General features: G+C 48.6%; 1 protein-coding gene and 1 long non-coding RNA gene across 2 annotated transcripts; one reads left to right on the top strand and one right to left on the bottom strand.

Annotated features, from left to right (window-relative positions):
* Positions 1-8,381: 8,381 nt before the first annotated feature.
* Positions 8,382-12,341, bottom strand: RPS2 (ribosomal protein S2). The gene is made up of 7 exons (XM_081840437.1): positions 12,137-12,341; positions 11,560-11,649; positions 10,574-10,681; positions 9,727-9,900; positions 9,459-9,618; positions 8,794-8,885; positions 8,382-8,510 (listed from the first exon to the last, which is right to left on the bottom strand). Exons 1-7 carry the CDS (start codon positions 12,317-12,319, stop codon positions 8,427-8,429), a joined length of 891 nt encoding a protein of 296 aa, XP_081696563.1. The 5' UTR covers positions 12,320-12,341; the 3' UTR covers positions 8,382-8,426.
* Positions 12,342-13,475: 1,134 nt separating this feature from the next.
* LOC309329553 lies at positions 13,476-15,775 on the top strand. Its single transcript, XR_014151197.1, has 2 exons — positions 13,476-13,721; positions 15,271-15,775. It is a non-coding gene; the product is annotated as an uncharacterized lncRNA (long non-coding RNA).
* The last annotated feature ends 436 nt before the right edge of the window (positions 15,776-16,211 follow it).

Genomic DNA, 16,211 nt, shown 5'->3' with positions numbered 1-16,211 from the left:
CTGTATATGCATGTAAAGGGTTTAAGAGGTGTACTTCCACAGCACACACTTCAAGAGAATTTTATGTAGTCTGCTGTGAAAGCACCAGCTTAGATATGTTACTTTCCCAGTAACTGCAATTTGTTTTTTCTTTAGTAAACCCAACCATAGTCTTATGGGAACCAGGCATAGGGTCTTCTTAGTTGTGGCACTCGCCCTATGGCATGTCCTCCCAACAGATGTCAAGAAAATAAACAACTGACTTTTAGAAGACATCTGAAGGCAGCCCGGTTTAGGAAAGTTTTTAATGACTGATATTTTAATGTATTTTAACTATTTTGTTGGTAGCTACCCAGAGTGGCTGGGAAATCCAGCCAGATGGGCGGGGTATAAAGAATATGATTATTATTTATTGGGCGGTATAGTTCTGGTGAGAGCACCGGACTGCTCTTGTAGGTTAGGAATCATGGAGATTATGCCATTTGTGATTTTTAAAAACTAAAATAGAGTAAAAATGGGTAAGGTAGATCACTGGATCCAGCTTTGATGCAATTGTTTAAAGTGTCTTCCATTATTAAGCTATTTGCAGCCTTTGCAAAAAGCCTTCGGGGGTGGGGGTTATGGGAGTTGTGGGCCAAACACCAGCAGGGTACCAGGTAGGCTATTACGTTACTGCTCGAGTTCGTAGCTCTGCAGGGTACTGTGGCTTTTAAGATCCTGTACATAGTTCTCCAAACTCCAGTTAGTAAATGTTGATCTAGAAAAAAAAGACATCCCACCACCAAGGGATAACCCATACCCATGGCCTTGAGAAGACTAAGCATTAAACCCTACATTAAAACAGACTGGAATTTTAAAGCTGCTTGGACACCACCTTCCAACAACTCCTGCAGCCAAGCTGGTGCCAAATGTATTGCTCCGCTTTCCTTTTGACTACATCAGTGAGGCTGAGGGGGAGCACTGTCAGCTGTGCAGCCCAGGACCTCCATAAACCCTACCCAGGCTTGCACCCTGCAGGTCACTTGTGTGCTAACACAGCAAAAATGTGGTAGGCAGCAGTTTCTCTACAGCCACAGCAGGCACTGTGACTCCCTAGTGGTTTGACTTCATCCCCAGAGGCGCACTCCATTCTCTCAAGACAGACGGAGGCAACAAGTCTTTCTGAGCACGCACCCCCCCCCCCGCTGTTCAATGCAACTCTACTGGGTGTGACTTTTACCCAGATCCTTTGGGGAAGAATAGGCACACAGCACTTGTTCAAAAATCCAAATGGGCCTGTGTCTTACAAAGGGTGGCAATATCCTTTTTTTCAATGGCTATAGCTACATGGGGAAATCCCACCCCCAGAAAAGCTGTGGGTTACCAAACAGTCTTGCTCAGCCACTAAAATGAATTGACCGGCTAGTCAGGTCCATTAATTTCAAGTCTACTCAGAGCATGACTAATACTGGGATACAATCCTGTAAGGCAGTAAATCCCCTTTAATGCTGTTCAAGAGCTCCTAAAATATCAATGTCATATGCTAGATCCAACCTATACTGGGCACTTGGTAGCACTATAATTAAAAAGATCAGACATTCAAGAAAGATAAAGCTACTAATGGCAATGTTGTATCTCCAGTAAAGACAGGATGCCTCTGAATGCCACTTCTTATGAAAAGTGTTGTTGTGCCTAGGTTCTGCTTGGGAAGCTTGCCATTATGGCTTGTGGTTGGCTTCTTATAAGAACAGGCTGCTGGACTAGATGAGCTCCTTTGGCCTGATCCAGCAGCCACACTTTTATGTTCTTTTATTTCCTCTGGAGGCACTGATGTCCCTATAACCCATCTGTCACAGCCACCCAGGTGGGTCCCAGCTCACGAGAGACCTTACTCCGTTATAGTTTACTTACAGGAAAAGTTTATTGAAGATAATTGCTTCTTTCACAGTTCAGCATTGTGGCTGTACGTCTGTCACGTTAGACCGCCGAAGTCCCCCTCTGACTCCTCCCCTCCTCCACACCAACTTAATAGCCTGGCTCTAGACCACCTCTTCCTCTCCTTTCTTTTCCGCAGGGTCTTTCTGCCCCCCTGGGTTCTCTCTTTCCGGGATTCGCCTGAGGCTGAATCCTCTGCCGCCTCCTGCCCCCTCCTTCTGGCTTTGGGGCCGGGCTCCTCCTCTGAGCTTTCCCCACTTCCGCGCGCCTCTATGTTTGAACTTGGCGCGCGTACGTTGCTTTTGACCTTTCCTTCGTCCTCTATACTGCCCCCTGTTCCACTCTCTACCCTTTCCGGCTGAACACCTTGCTCCAACCCCCTCTCTCTGTTTTCTCCTGTTCCTCCTCCCTCCGAGAGGCTGACAACTCCACCCCCTTTACTCCGTTCCGGCTGAGACCCCTCTGACAGCGTCTGTGCTTCACTGGGCTTTCTCCCCTCCTTTCCTGACTTTTCACAGCTTCTCTCTTCTCCTGCTTTTCGCTTGATCATGCTAGCTCCCTTTTGGGAATCCTCTGACTCACTGCTTAGGCTCATAGATTCCCTTCGAATTCCGTCATCTTCTTCCTCGTCTCTCTCTCCCTCCTCCCACTCGCTTTCCGTCTCCTCTGCCATCTCCTCACTTCTCCCAGAAACCCTGACATCCATCCCCCCCTCGAAGCCCCCCCTTCCCCCCTCCCGGTCGCTGGGTGCAGGTTGAGGGAAATGTGGTTCTTCCTGGGTCGGTTCAGGATACCGGGTGTCCACGTCAATCTTCTCCTCTGACAGCTCCGTATACGTGTGTTCGAACTCGGGTTCCCCCCCTGAAGGCATCACAGTCTCTTCCTCCCTCACTGCTTCTCCTGGCGCTGCCTGCCAAGGACCTATCATCCACCTCTGACTCCATACCTCCCTTGGCTGATCCACCCACCAATAAGGGTTTGTCTCTCCCCCCCCCAGGCGGGGATCCCTGGTCGGGCTTGTTTTGGGCGTAGAGCCCTCGGGCGAGGAGAAACCCCCGAACGTGCTGCCCGACAAAGTGGGCGTGAAAAGCCAATCATCAAAATACTCCTCGGGCATGGGTTTGTGCGGAAAAATTGCATGAAACTCCTCCTTCAACAGGGGTTCGTCCAAAGCGTAACCCGGCACCCAGCTATTTGCAGAGACTGGAGTGCCTTCCCTGGCGAGAAAATATTCAACTCCCTCCTCCCCCCATCGTGAATCCAGTATCTCTGTGACCTCATTAAGAGGTTCTGGTCTTGGCGACTCCCCTCCCTCAGGCGCCCTTCTACGTGGCTCTGGAGGTGCTCCTGACTCTTGAAACCTGTGTGGGGCTTTGTAGGGAGTGAGCACCGACCTATGAAAGACCGGGTGTACCCTGGAGCCCTCCGGAAGGGCTAGGCGAAAAGCCACCGGATTGATCTTAGCCTCAACTTGATATGGTCCTAGCTGCCTGTGTTCTAACTTCTTTTTGGCCAACGACCTGGCCGGCATCGCGTGGGCTGCTAACCATACCCAGTCCCCAACCTGAATGTCTTCCCCCGCCCTTCTGTGTTTATCGGCTTGCACCTTATACGCCTGCTTTGCCAGCTCCAAATGTCTCCGCAGCTCCTCGTGCACCTCTTGCAACTCTGCTGCAAACTGGTCGGCATTTTGAGGTCCCCCCCCTTCAGGTGCTGTAAAGCTCGGGAAGGTTCTGGGATGACGTCCATAGTTCGCGAAGAAAGGCGTCACCCCGGTGGATGCGTGCTTCGTGTTGTTGTAGGCGAACTCAGCCATCGGCAGGTAGTCCACCCACGCCGCGGGTCGCTGGTTGGCGTAACACCGTAGGTACTGCTGCATGATCGCGTTGACCCTCTCCGCTTGACCGTTGGTCTGTGGATGCCTCGCCGACGTCAGGTTGATCTTGACGTGCAAGATGCCCAGAAGCTTCCGCCAGAAAGTGGAAACAAATTGGCGCCCCCTGTCGGACAAGACGGACTGCGGTAGTCCATGCACTCTGAAGACGTGATCGATGAAGAGCTTTGCGGTCTGTTCTGCCGTCGCCACCTTGGCACAAGGAATGAAGTGCGCCATCTTGGTGAACAAGTCCACAACCACTAACACCGCCGTCTTACCTCTGGAGCTGGGCAGGTCTGTAACAAAGTCCAACGCTACCCTCTCCCACGGTTGCTGCGGTGTCTCCAGCGGTTCTAACAATCCCGCCTGCTTCTGATGCACTGGTTTGGACCTCTGGCAGATATCGCACCTGGCTACGTAGTCCGCCACCTCTCCTCTCATCTGGGGCCACCAAAAGTCCCTTGCCACCAACTCCATCGTCTTCTCTTTGCCGAAATGGCCCGCACTCGGGGCATCGTGCAATTGTTGCAAAACCGTGGCGCGAAGCTCGTCGGTGGGCACGTAAAGGGCGCCCTTGCGAGTCAAAAGTCCATCCTGCAACTGAAACTCATTGTTGTCAGGCGACCCTCTGCGGAGCTCCTCCATCTTGGATTGTGCAAACTGATCCTCTTGCAGCGCGCGTCGCACCGCGTCCAGGTCGACTGCGATGGTAGCGCACGTCCACGCCTGCGGTGCGAAAATGTACTTTGCTGCGATTGGAGCTACTTCCTCCAGGTATTGAGGCTTTCGGGACAGCGCGTCTGCTATAACATTGGAGTCTCCAGGGATGTATTCTATTTTGAAATCGAAATCCGCAAAGAATTCCGCCCAGCGCATGTGTCGTTGGGTTTGCAATTTAGCCGTCCGCCAATACTCCAAGTTCTTGTGATCCGTGCGGACCTGCACCGTGTGCTTGGCTCCTATCAAGAAGTGTCGCCACGCTTTGAAAGCTGCATGAATGGCCAACAACTCCCTGTCCCATATGGTGTAGTTGCGCTCCGTCTTGCTGAGCTTCCGGGAGTAGAATGCACCCGGTCTCCAGTTGCCTTGCGAATCCTCTTGCAAGAGGACGGCCCCAACTGCTCTGTCTGATGCATCTGTCTCTACCCGCATGGGCCTGCCAGGATTCACGTGCAGCAGCTGCTCCTCGGAGGCGAAAAGGCTTTTAAGCTTCCGAAAGGATCGCTCTGCTTGTTCGGTCCAGACGAACTTCTTCTTCTTGGAACTGAGGGTGTCAGTGATTGCCGCCGTCGCGTGTGCAAAACCTTTAATAAACTTGCGATAAAAATTGGCAAAGCCGATGAACCTCTGGACCTCCTTCCGATTTCGAGGGCTCTTCCAGTCCAACAGCGCTTGGACTTTAGTCTTGTCCATGGCCAGTCCCTCGTCGGACAGCTTGTAGCCAAGGAAATCTACCTCTCCCACATCAAACTGGCACTTCTCCAACTTGGCGTACAGCCTGTGTTCCTTCAGCCTCTGCAGAACTTCCTTCACGTCCTTATCGTGATCCTCTGGCGATTCCGAGAAAATCAGGATATCGTCGAGAAAACAGACACACTTCTTGTAGAGGAGACCTGCCAGGACGTGATGCATGAATGCTTGGAAAACATGGCTGCCATTTTGTAGACCGAAGGGCATAACTCTGTATTCGTACGTGCCCAAAGGAGTGAACATGGCCGTCTTCCACTCGTCGCCCTTCCTGATGCGGATGAGGTTGTAAGCTCCACGTAAATCCAGCTTGGTAAAAATCTTCCCCCTCCTGACTGTAGCCAAAAGGTCGTCAATTTTGGGCATGGGGAAGGCCTTGGGCTTAGTTAGTCTGTTTATGAACCGGTAGTCCACAATGAGCCTCTTCTGGGGCGTGTCTTTCTTTTTCACAAAGAAAACAGGACTGCCTCCCGCTGCTTTAGATTCCTGGATGAATCCGCGCTTGAGGTTGTGTTCTATGAACTCCCGAAGCTCTTGCAGCTCGTCTTCCGACATGGAGTACAGCTTGGCAGTTGGCAACTGCGCGCCTGGCACTAAGTCAATCGCGCAGTCGTAAGGTCTGTGAGGCGGCAATTTGTCAGCTTCCTTTTCGCAGAAAACCTCCAAGAACTCCGCGTACTTGTGAGGAACCGCTTGCACCATACTCAGATGCAGCTGCTGTTCGGCTTCTCCTCCTTGATCGGTTTGGATGCAATTCTGGGCGCAATACGATGAACAAAAGGTGATCTGCCTCTGGTACCAAGCAACCGCGGGACTGTGCCTGTCCAGCCAACTCATGCCCAACACGATGGGCGTGTCCGATAAGTGGGTGACATTGAAACTAATAAGCTCTCGATGGTCTCCAATTTGCATCATCATGGGAGGGGTTTGCTGCACCACTTGCCCCCCCAGCAACTTCCTGCCGTCTACCGTGACCACGGTCAGAGGCGTCGTTGCAGGCAGGAGCGCTATGTTATGCTGCTTGACGAACTGTAATCCCACGAAATCGGCGTTGCTTCCCGAATCGATGGTTGTTGGAACCTCGAGAAGTCGCCCATCAGGCAGCTGGAGTGTTGCTGTGAGTAAAACTGCTGGTTTGGGAGGTAAAGGGTCCATGCGCTGCAAGGATGCTGGGGACTTCTCTACAGATCCGCCTGGCTGAGCCCCAGTAGCTCTGCTTCCAGCCAGGCACTGCAGTTTCCCTGAAGCTGCTCCTCTGATTGCACCTCTGCTGTCACAGTTGCTAGTGCTGCAGCGTGCTTCTGGAGCCTCTGGGGGCACTCTTTCGCCATATGGTGTGCACTGTCGCAGATGTAACACTTCCTGGTCCCTCTAGGAGGCTTCGCTTTGGCTGCAGCAGGGATGGGGCTCTGGGATGGCTTTTGAGCCCTAGCACCACCAATCTCCATTGGCTCCTCGCCTTCCTTCCCCATTGGTGAGGGGTGCGCACGGCTGAAATCCCTGTGCACAAAAGGGAGAGCTTTTGCTTGCGCGCGCGCTTGGGGCCCCCCCTCCTCGTGCCACGGACGTCCCTCATGTCGAATTCCTATAGCCAAAGCCCGTTGCACCACGTCTTCCAGGGTCTGGGGTCTGTCCCCCCTTGCGATCTCATCCTTGACGGAGGGGCTCAATCCCTCCCAAAAAAGATCCCTGACCGGTAGACTGTCCTTCGGCCAATCTAAGGCGGTGAGCAATGCAAAAAATTTAGAATGATATTGGCGTACAGTGGCTCTCCCCTGCCTCAGCCCGTGCATCTGCCGGCGCGCAATGTCCTTATCCACAGAGGATTGAAAACAAGCATCCATTGCCTTGATAAACGCATCTGCATTGCGACGGGCTGGTCCATCTTCGCGCCACAGATTGCGTAGCCAAGCCCTGGCCTCCCCATGCAGGTGCGAAACAATAAATCCCACTCTCTCCTCCTCATCTCTAAAATCATGACGGAGTAAATGCAGTGCATACACGACATCTGCCCTGAAGTTGGGATAGTCTTGCAAGTTGCCATTAAAATGCGAAACTAGGGCACCCCCCCTCCTTCCAAGCGCAATGCCCTCCGCTCTGGAGCCCGGGGTCCCCGCCTTGTCCGCATTTTCCCACCTTGCTTGCAAATCCTGGCACGCTTTCTCCAAGTCAGCATTCTTCTTCTGCGAAGCAATGACTGCCGTTGTGAGAGTGGTAATCTGATCCCGGAGTGCAGCCAGCTGTTCCTCAGCACTCATGGCTGCCCCGTTCGTGAGCTTCGCAAAAAAAAATTTTTGCTTTCAGAGGGAGGGGGACTTTCTGTCACAGCCACCCAGGTGGGTCCCAGCTCACGAGAGACCTTACTCCGTTATAGTTTACTTACAGGAAAAGTTTATTGAAGATAATTGCTTCTTTCACAGTTCAGCATTGTGGCTGTACGTCTGTCACGTTAGACCGCCGAAGTCCCCCTCTGACTCCTCCCCTCCTCCACACCAACTTAATAGCCTGGCTCTAGACCACCTCTTCCTCTCCTTTCTTTTCCGCAGGGTCTTTCTGCCCCCCTGGGTTCTCTCTTTCCGGGATTCGCCTGAGGCTGAATCCTCTGCCGCCTCCTGCCCCCTCCTTCTGGCTTTGGGGCCGGGCTCCTCCTCTGAGCTTTCCCCACTTCCGCGCGCCTCTATGTTTGAACTTGGCGCGCGTACGTTGCTTTTGACCTTTCCTTCGTCCTCTATACTGCCCCCTGTTCCACTCTCTACCCTTTCCGGCTGAACACCTTGCTCCAACCCCCTCTCTCTGTTTTCTCCTGTTCCTCCTCCCTCCGAGAGGCTGACAACTCCACCCCCTTTACTCCGTTCCGGCTGAGACCCCTCTGACAGCGTCTGTGCTTCACTGGGCTTTCTCCCCTCCTTTCCTGACTTTTCACAGCTTCTCTCTTCTCCTGCTTTTCGCTTGATCATGCTAGCTCCCTTTTGGGAATCCTCTGACTCACTGCTTAGGCTCATAGATTCCCTTCGAATTCCGTCATCTTCTTCCTCGTCTCTCTCTCCCTCCTCCCACTCGCTTTCCGTCTCCTCTGCCATCTCCTCACTTCTCCCAGAAACCCTGACACCATCCAACAACAAACACTACACACGATTTGCGAGACTGGTTTAAAAATCACTCTTGGTCACTTTATTTTAAAGTACATCTTTTAGGTAGTTGCCACAGCAGCTGCTTGGGTCCTCTGCACAGACACTCTGGTAGCATGAGTCTTTGCAAGATGATCAGTGAACTCCTGCAAGAAAAGGCAGATAGACCATGAACATAAATTGTTTCTGAACCTCATTCACCCCAGGGTAATCTTTTGAAGTGGTCAAGCCTGCTAACAGCAGCTTGACCTGATGGCAGCAGCTATATTCTGTTAAATACAGCCCTCAAAAGAATTGAAATGCTGGTTCTTATATGGATTCATGATTAATAATGTACCCCACCCCTGCCTATGAACACAGATTCATGAAATAAAGCGAATTCCCAAAGACATCTTAAATGCATGCTACAGCTCTCAAGGCTGCTCTTACCTGATAAGGTGACTTGGTGAACACAGTCTCTTTCCACAGATCAGGGGTAAGGTAACTATAGGTCTTTGAGATGGCATCAAAGGTGGCCTTGGCTACAGAAAAAGAAAGATCATACACGGTCACCAATGTACACAAGACTGAGCGGGCAGCACCAAACCCAGTTACTGCTACGGGAAAAATAATTGCCATGTTGAGTATGAAAAGGAACAGGGAGACTATTTCATTGAATCTCACTGCCGTGCAAACAAACTCATTTGCTTTCCCTCTCGAAAAACGACAGTTGCACCACTTGGGCCAGGTACAACTGAGCAGAGCGGAGAGAGTTTTACCAAAACACATCCCAAAAGGCAGTACTTACTGCGTGTGTCTGTAAACATATACACACAGTATAGCTGTACCTCAACCAGGTGCCCTCCAGATGTATTAGACTACAGCTCCTAACGGTCCCAACAGGAAGGCACAAAGTTGGCAAAGGCTGAAGTATTTCTCATCTCCCTTAGCCAAAAGTCCTAGAGAAATTGGCAGCTTGCCAGACTTTTCCTTATGGCCCATGATGCCTACTGCTGCCCTTTACATGAATTGCTTGTAACAGTGACACAATCTATTACACTGCACTGTCATTTATCAAGACAGGACCAAGTAAATTGAGAAGTATAGAAACGTACCAAAGTTGCCCAAGGTGGCAGTGCAGCCCCTCGCTGATGTGTAACAGTCGTCAATACCAGCCATCATCAGCAATTTCTTGGGAACTGGGGCAGACACAATTCCAGTACCACGTGGCGCAGGGATGAGACGCACAAGTACGGAGCCACACCGACCTGTTACCTAAACAAACACACGTTTCACACAGTAAGAAACTGGCATGGATATTTTAATGTCAATAAGCCTCATTTGAAGTCCCAAGCCCTGGTTTGGCAAAGTGTCAAATGTTACCTTGCAAGGTACAGTGTGCGGCTTGCCGATCTTGTTCCCCCAGTAGCCTCTCCTCACGGGCACAATGGACAGCTTCGCAAGAATGATGGCCCCACGGATGGCAGTGGCAACTTCCTTGGAGCACTTGACCCCAAGACCAACGTGACCATTGTAGTCACCGATCGCCACAAAGGCCTGAAAAGGAAGACAAGAGAAGCCTCATCAGGGGTGCAGCTAAAATCCACACATCCCTTAACTATAGCACAGAAGCCTCAACAGAACAATACCAGTGTTAAACAGGCATTCCTGAGGAACACAGGCACCCTGATCATGTCACTAAAAACAGGAAGTTCATGTCAATTCATCTGCTTAGAATCCACTTCTCTTTATCTGCCTTCCTCAACTTGGTGCCCTCCAGATGTTTTGGACTACAACTCACATCAGCCCAAACAGTGGCAATTATGGGAGTTTTAGTCCAGCAACAAATTAGGAGTCCAATTTTAGCCAAAACCCTGTGAAATGATTTGAGGAGGCTGCCCTCTGCAGGATTAATTGCTCTGGCTTTGCCTCTTACCAATCAGCCTCTGCCGTTGGCTGTCAGTTCTCTAGCATCTCTACATATGTGATTGGCTCAGAGATTTGGCAAGGCAGACGCAAACAGGTAAGTAGTTCATTCATAAATGTAAAAGAGCAAGGTCTGTTAACGGTAAGTATGCTCCTACCCTGGCCCAAAACTAACACACTTCAGGGCCAGACCGAATGTGTCTCCAAGAAAACAATTTTTGGGGTGAATTTCTGCTGTAAAGGTTGCCTGAGGCCAATAGAAAATAGATCAATTTCTGGAATTCATATGGATGCAAAACATTACCTTGAACCTGGTGCGCTGACCAGCCCGGGTTTGTTTCTGAACAGGCATGATCTTCAAAACCTCATCCTTCAAGGATGAGCCCAGGAAAAAGTCAATGATTTCAGACTCCTGTGAAGGCAACATTAACTGGTCAGTTCTCTAGCTGTAAGCATAAATTAATCACAAAGTTTGCTGTATTAAAACAAGGGTATATCTCAGGAGAATTGGATCTGGCTAGTTGGCCAGATCCCGACTTCTTCCATATCCCATTGTGACAAGTAGGCAAGGTTCACCTGTCAAGCATCTGACACAAAGTGCAGTATTTTCCTTTGCCCATGTGATCCGAAAGGAAATATTTCCCTACAGTGCTTGCTTTAAGTGCCCAACAGTTGATCAGTGCTGAGCAGCTGATCGGCAATAGCAAGCCTTGCTTACCAAGGAACAATTGGGAGCATACATTAAGGCTCCAATTGTTCCTTTGCAACCCTATCACGTATGATGTCCCCTGAGACCCACAAGCAGAGCATTAAGACAACAGACCTCTGCTGTTGCTGTTCCCCAGCTGCTGATATTCAATGGCATAGCAGTAGCTCTGAACACAAGATGACTTCAGACAGCCATCATGGAGAGCCACCACCAACTGACCTCTTCTCCTTAGGTGAAAAGAGACAGCACCTGCCTTTTATGCAGAAGGTCCTGGATTCATTCCTCAGAATGTCCAGGTATGTCTGAGAATGCCTCTTGCATTAACCTTGGGTGGTTGCTGCCACTCAGTGTAGAGACAATACTGAACTAGATAGACCAATGATCTGACTTAGAATTCCATCATTTATACATACACTGTGAAAAAGTCTTCTTTTGACTGCATGGAATTTTCTGCTAATCAGTTTCATTGGACAACTACTACCCAAAACCTCTCCTCTTGGTAAACTTTACCAATGGAAAAGCACTGTGAATCATTCTCAGTCCTGAGAAACCCTACAGAGCCCCTAACACAGAGCAAATACCTTGATTGGAAGGGAGAAAAGGTAAATCTCCTCCAGAGACTTGATTTTCATGTCCTTTACTAGGCGACCAAGTTTGGTGACTGGAATCCACTGGGGGGGGGGGGAGAAATGAAAGGCAATCAGTTCAAGCTGCTCAAACATTGTACATTGATCTTTTTCGTCTATTTGAACATAATCTATCAGCTCTGCTAATTTTCTATCTGCAAGGATTTGTTTTTTAAAAATGCAGTTCATTCAAAAATAGCACCTCTCATCTGCTTTCTAGGAGTAGTCTGCCCCTACCATAATTTTCTTCTGCATACTTAAGAGCTGAGCCCTTGTTTGCCAGAGCTTTTTTGAAAAACAAAGGAAGCCGATTTAGTAAAATAAGTTGATCATGGCACCGGGCATGGTTGAAACCCTAGCAACTCTAAAACCAAACCCATCTAAGGAAAGTTTCCATTTCTTAATTGTTTACTCAAAAAACTTGAGCATCCCATGCTGGAAAGAGGCTGCTGGGAATTGTAGTCCAAACACCTGGAGGGTACCAGGTTGCTGAAGGCTCCCTAAAAACACCAAAAAGGTGTCTTGAACTCACTTCTTTGTCTTCAGCTTTGCCCCGAGCTCCACGCCCTCGGCCACGCCCCCTGCCACGGCCTCTTCCACGCCCTCGGCCTCCACTGCCAAAGCCTCCTCGGAAGCCTCCCCTGGCAGCAGCTCCTGCACCTGCAGCTGCTCCAGCTCCTCCTGCCCCTCCCGCAGCACCGGCGTCGTCCGCCATTTGCTGTAGAAACAAAGCACATCAAACTTTTTAGTGCATTAAGATCAGGACATAATGGACATTGGGCTGCAACTGCAACAAAAACAGTAGGAAAAATTGTTTCTACCCTCAAGTAGCAAACGGAACCATATAGATGTGATCCCATTTCATAGTTGATGCAGGGTGCTGACCAAAGCACATGTTTAGGAATCAGCAGCCCTAGGCAGTGACAGAAATGTGTCAAAATTCACAAGCACCAATGCCAAGAAAATTAAGATGCCCTGGATTTTACCAGGTAGCTCCCATTTCATGGTTTCTTTTCAAAATGTTAAATTAATATAATATATTAATGGTTATTATTAACGATTCTTATATATTAATACAATATATAATGGTTCTTATACATATAAGAACCATTTAAAGGGGGAGGGAGATCTACACCTGTCAATGAACTTAAATCCAACCTTCTTGATCCCAAGTTAAACCCACCGAATTCACCAACACAGTCCATAAAGCAGTTTGCACAATCAGAAAAACAAGAATAAGTAGCAGGTATGATGGCTACCACAGACCTTCAAAACAAAATTTTACTGTATTCTAATGATCAACATTCCATAGCAACTTCACTCCCATTAGGAAGAAACCCCAAACCCTTATCTAATTAGGCCATCCCCAAATTTCAACTGGGATGAACTTTTGTCATTCTTCTAGTCAACTCCCACCTCCTACCCAACTAGTTCCTTTCAGATCAGCTACAATGAAACTTTTCACTCATTCATCAAGCAGCAGCATCAAGGGGGCCAGATACAGATTGCCAGTACCACTTCAGGCCGCACATTTAAAGGGCTAAATCCTTTCCCCCTTGATATACTGTAAATGCAAGAATGTATATATTTATTGCTTCTGGAGAGGCTCAATCTCAAGGTACATTCTGAGATGCTAAAGTCTAATAAAAGGTTTCTGATCCATGTTGAACTGGGCCTGTGACTTGCCCATAACCCCATCACTATGTGAGGAAGGAAAAAAACCCCAAATCCCTTCTTCCCCATGAGACGTGGACTGCTCCTAATCCCCCTCGCGGTGGGCTTGCCCAAACTCCGGCCCCCCAGACCCTCGATGGCGACGGATTCGGCAACCTCCCCAGCCCCAAAGGAAACATGCTCCAACTTACGTGTTCTCGACTAGAAGGCCGAAACCGCGCGACGAGGCCTTTTTATATGCCGCGCATCTCGCGAGAACTACTTCCTCGAGCGATACATACATGTTCCTCCACCCCGCCCCTAACTAGAGCTAATGCGCAGCCGTAAGAGGCTTGTTATGTGTTATGCTGGAGGAGGGAGCCCCGGATCGAGCATGATTAAAAATCCCCAAGTTTATAAAAGTTCGGACGGGAGGAAGGAAGTTGCAGTCTCGCAGGCGCAAGGTAGGTGGAGGGCGTGTGGCGGGAACGGGAGAGGGGGGCTTGTGGTGTTTCAAATTGTATGGAAGAAGCAAGTTGTTGGTTAGATTTACTGTATTGAGCTAAAAAATTGCTCTAAGATACGATATTGCTGCTTTTAGGTTAAGTACTAAATCTCCCAGCATGCTCCTCGTCAGTTGGCCGTTGGGGTAGCTAGGCCTGGGGCGCGACGGATGCTGGGATGTGTAGTTGCTTGCCACGCGCCTTTTTCTCGCTGCCGGCTCTGGAGGCTCTTTCCCTCCACCGGGAGTTGAGGCGCGAAATTTGGTCTCCGAGCTAATGCCGGGTACATTTGCACTGTTGCACGTCGGACTGTGCAGCTTTCCGACCGGTTCACACGTGAATAGTGGAACGTCTTCTGCGAGACCAGCAGACCCTTTATATTTTCTGTCTCCACTTAAAAAAAAAAAAAGAATTGTGGAAGCTAAAGAATTGTGGAAGCTAAAAGGAAAACTCACAAGCAACTTCGTTATCAACTCTCATTAATAATATTAATATTATTATTATTAATAATAATAATAATAATAATAATAATTTATTATTTATACCCCGCCCATCTGGTTGGGCTTCCCCAGCGACTCTGGGCGGCTTCCAAAAAAATATTAAAATACTATAATACATCAAACATTAAAAGCTTCCCTAAACAAGGCTGCCTTCAGATGTCTTCTAAAAGTCTGGTAGTTGTTGTTCTCTTTGACATCTGGTGGGAGAGCGTTCCACAGGGCGGGCGCCACTACTGAGAAGACCCTCTGCCTGGTTCCCTGTAACTTGGCTTCTCGCAGCGAGGGAACCGCCAGAAGGCCCTCAGTGCTGGACCTCAGTGTCTGGGTAGAACGATGGGGGCGGCAAACAACTAAAAGTTGAAAAAGGACCATAAAAAATGCTTTTATTGAATTTTTGCACCTCCCTAGATGTAGGGAGGGACTTGCATTAATCCGGGTGCCATTTCACGCTCTAAGCTAAACCTAGTTGGGGGGTGATTATTTAAAAGTGAAACTAGGAGGATGGATGCACCAAGGGCAGTTGATATATTGGAAGCCCTATGTGAGCTTGCTTTGAAGGAAAACCCACTAAATTCCATAGCGCTGCATGGCTCTCCCATTCCTCATTCCAAGCTTGAAATAGTTTAGTTCTGAGTGCTAGAAAACTCAGTAGGTGTTTGCATTACTTTGGGTTCTCTATTGTGCCTACAGGTTGTTAGGGCACTGTCTGAAAATCATCCCTGGCCTCCTTCAGTGGCCTTGGGTGAGATAACGGTGCATAAAGCAAAGGGAGTATTAAGCTTATTGCCCATCAGCTCAACGTGTTGGGCAATGAAACCCATGCTCCTATATGTCCCATGAGCAGAAGGATCCATGCAATAGATGTTTTTTGTTTTTATTGTGAAATCGCTTTGAGATTATTCATAGCACGTGATCCATAAATGAAACCAATAAAAATATGCTACGTGGAAGGAAGGCATACAGTACTACAAAGCCAAACCAGAGTGCTAACTTGTCTTCTTTTTCTACAGGCCCCATCTGCATTGGCGTGCCACTGGTTTCTGAAGATGCGCCTTTTTACACACAAGTGTTCCCTTCATCCCACAACCCAAGGCTCTTGTTTTAATTGCTTTGTTTTAATGGAATTGTGTTTTGTTTTGTTTTGTTTTTGCATATTTTAATTATGTATGTTTTATATGTTAATGTTTGGGGTCATAAGTTCTTATACTTGTACAATGCTTAGGGTCTTATTTTGGCTGCCTGCAGCAGAATCTTAGAAGTCCATACATCTTGCACTTCGAAAGAAGATGGTTGGTGTGTGGCCCATGATTGCCAACAGATATGGTGGCAGGCTTCAAAGTGAAGAAAATTAGCCATTTCTTGTTCACAAAGTCATTTTTGACTGACCCTGCTTGGAGTGATGTTGAAATATGTATGTTCTTTTTTGTCTGCCCAGAGAATGAAAATGTTAGTTTGGGGCATATTGAATGCTGGCTTTAGGTCACGGGACAGATATAATAAACATTGTTTTTTATACGTATTGCGTGTACTTCTTGATCACTTGTGAGTGTCTGAATAGGAGAGAGAAGCAGGGTGAACGTTCTCTAAATAAAATGCAGCAAAAGTATGAATATGCTTCTTGGGTTTGGGGCTGTTATATAATACAACTAGCATTTTAAAGGGAACACTTCCAGATTGTGCTGCCTGATCTGGTGGGGCACCATTTTTAGGCTGAAGATGGCATTCCCTTCACGTCTGTTTATACACACACACCCCTCCTCCAAATAAGCAAGAGGCATTATCAGAGTTCAAGGACACATTCCAGCCATGTGAAAACACTCAAGGATGGTGCAAAACAGGGCTGACAAGGTGTGTGGCCTGGAGGAAGTCCAAGAGCTAGATAAAGGGAAGTTTAGCAATTTACATCATTGTAATTCTAGGTAAGGTTTTGAACCTTGAAGCTTAGAAAGGA

The sequence above is a fragment of the Podarcis erhardii genome, assembly GCF_964252035.2.
Source record: "Podarcis erhardii genome assembly, chromosome: 14".
Classification (NCBI taxonomy): Eukaryota; Metazoa; Chordata; class Lepidosauria; order Squamata; family Lacertidae; genus Podarcis; species Podarcis erhardii.
This window is presented reverse-complemented; position numbering and strand designations above follow the sequence as displayed.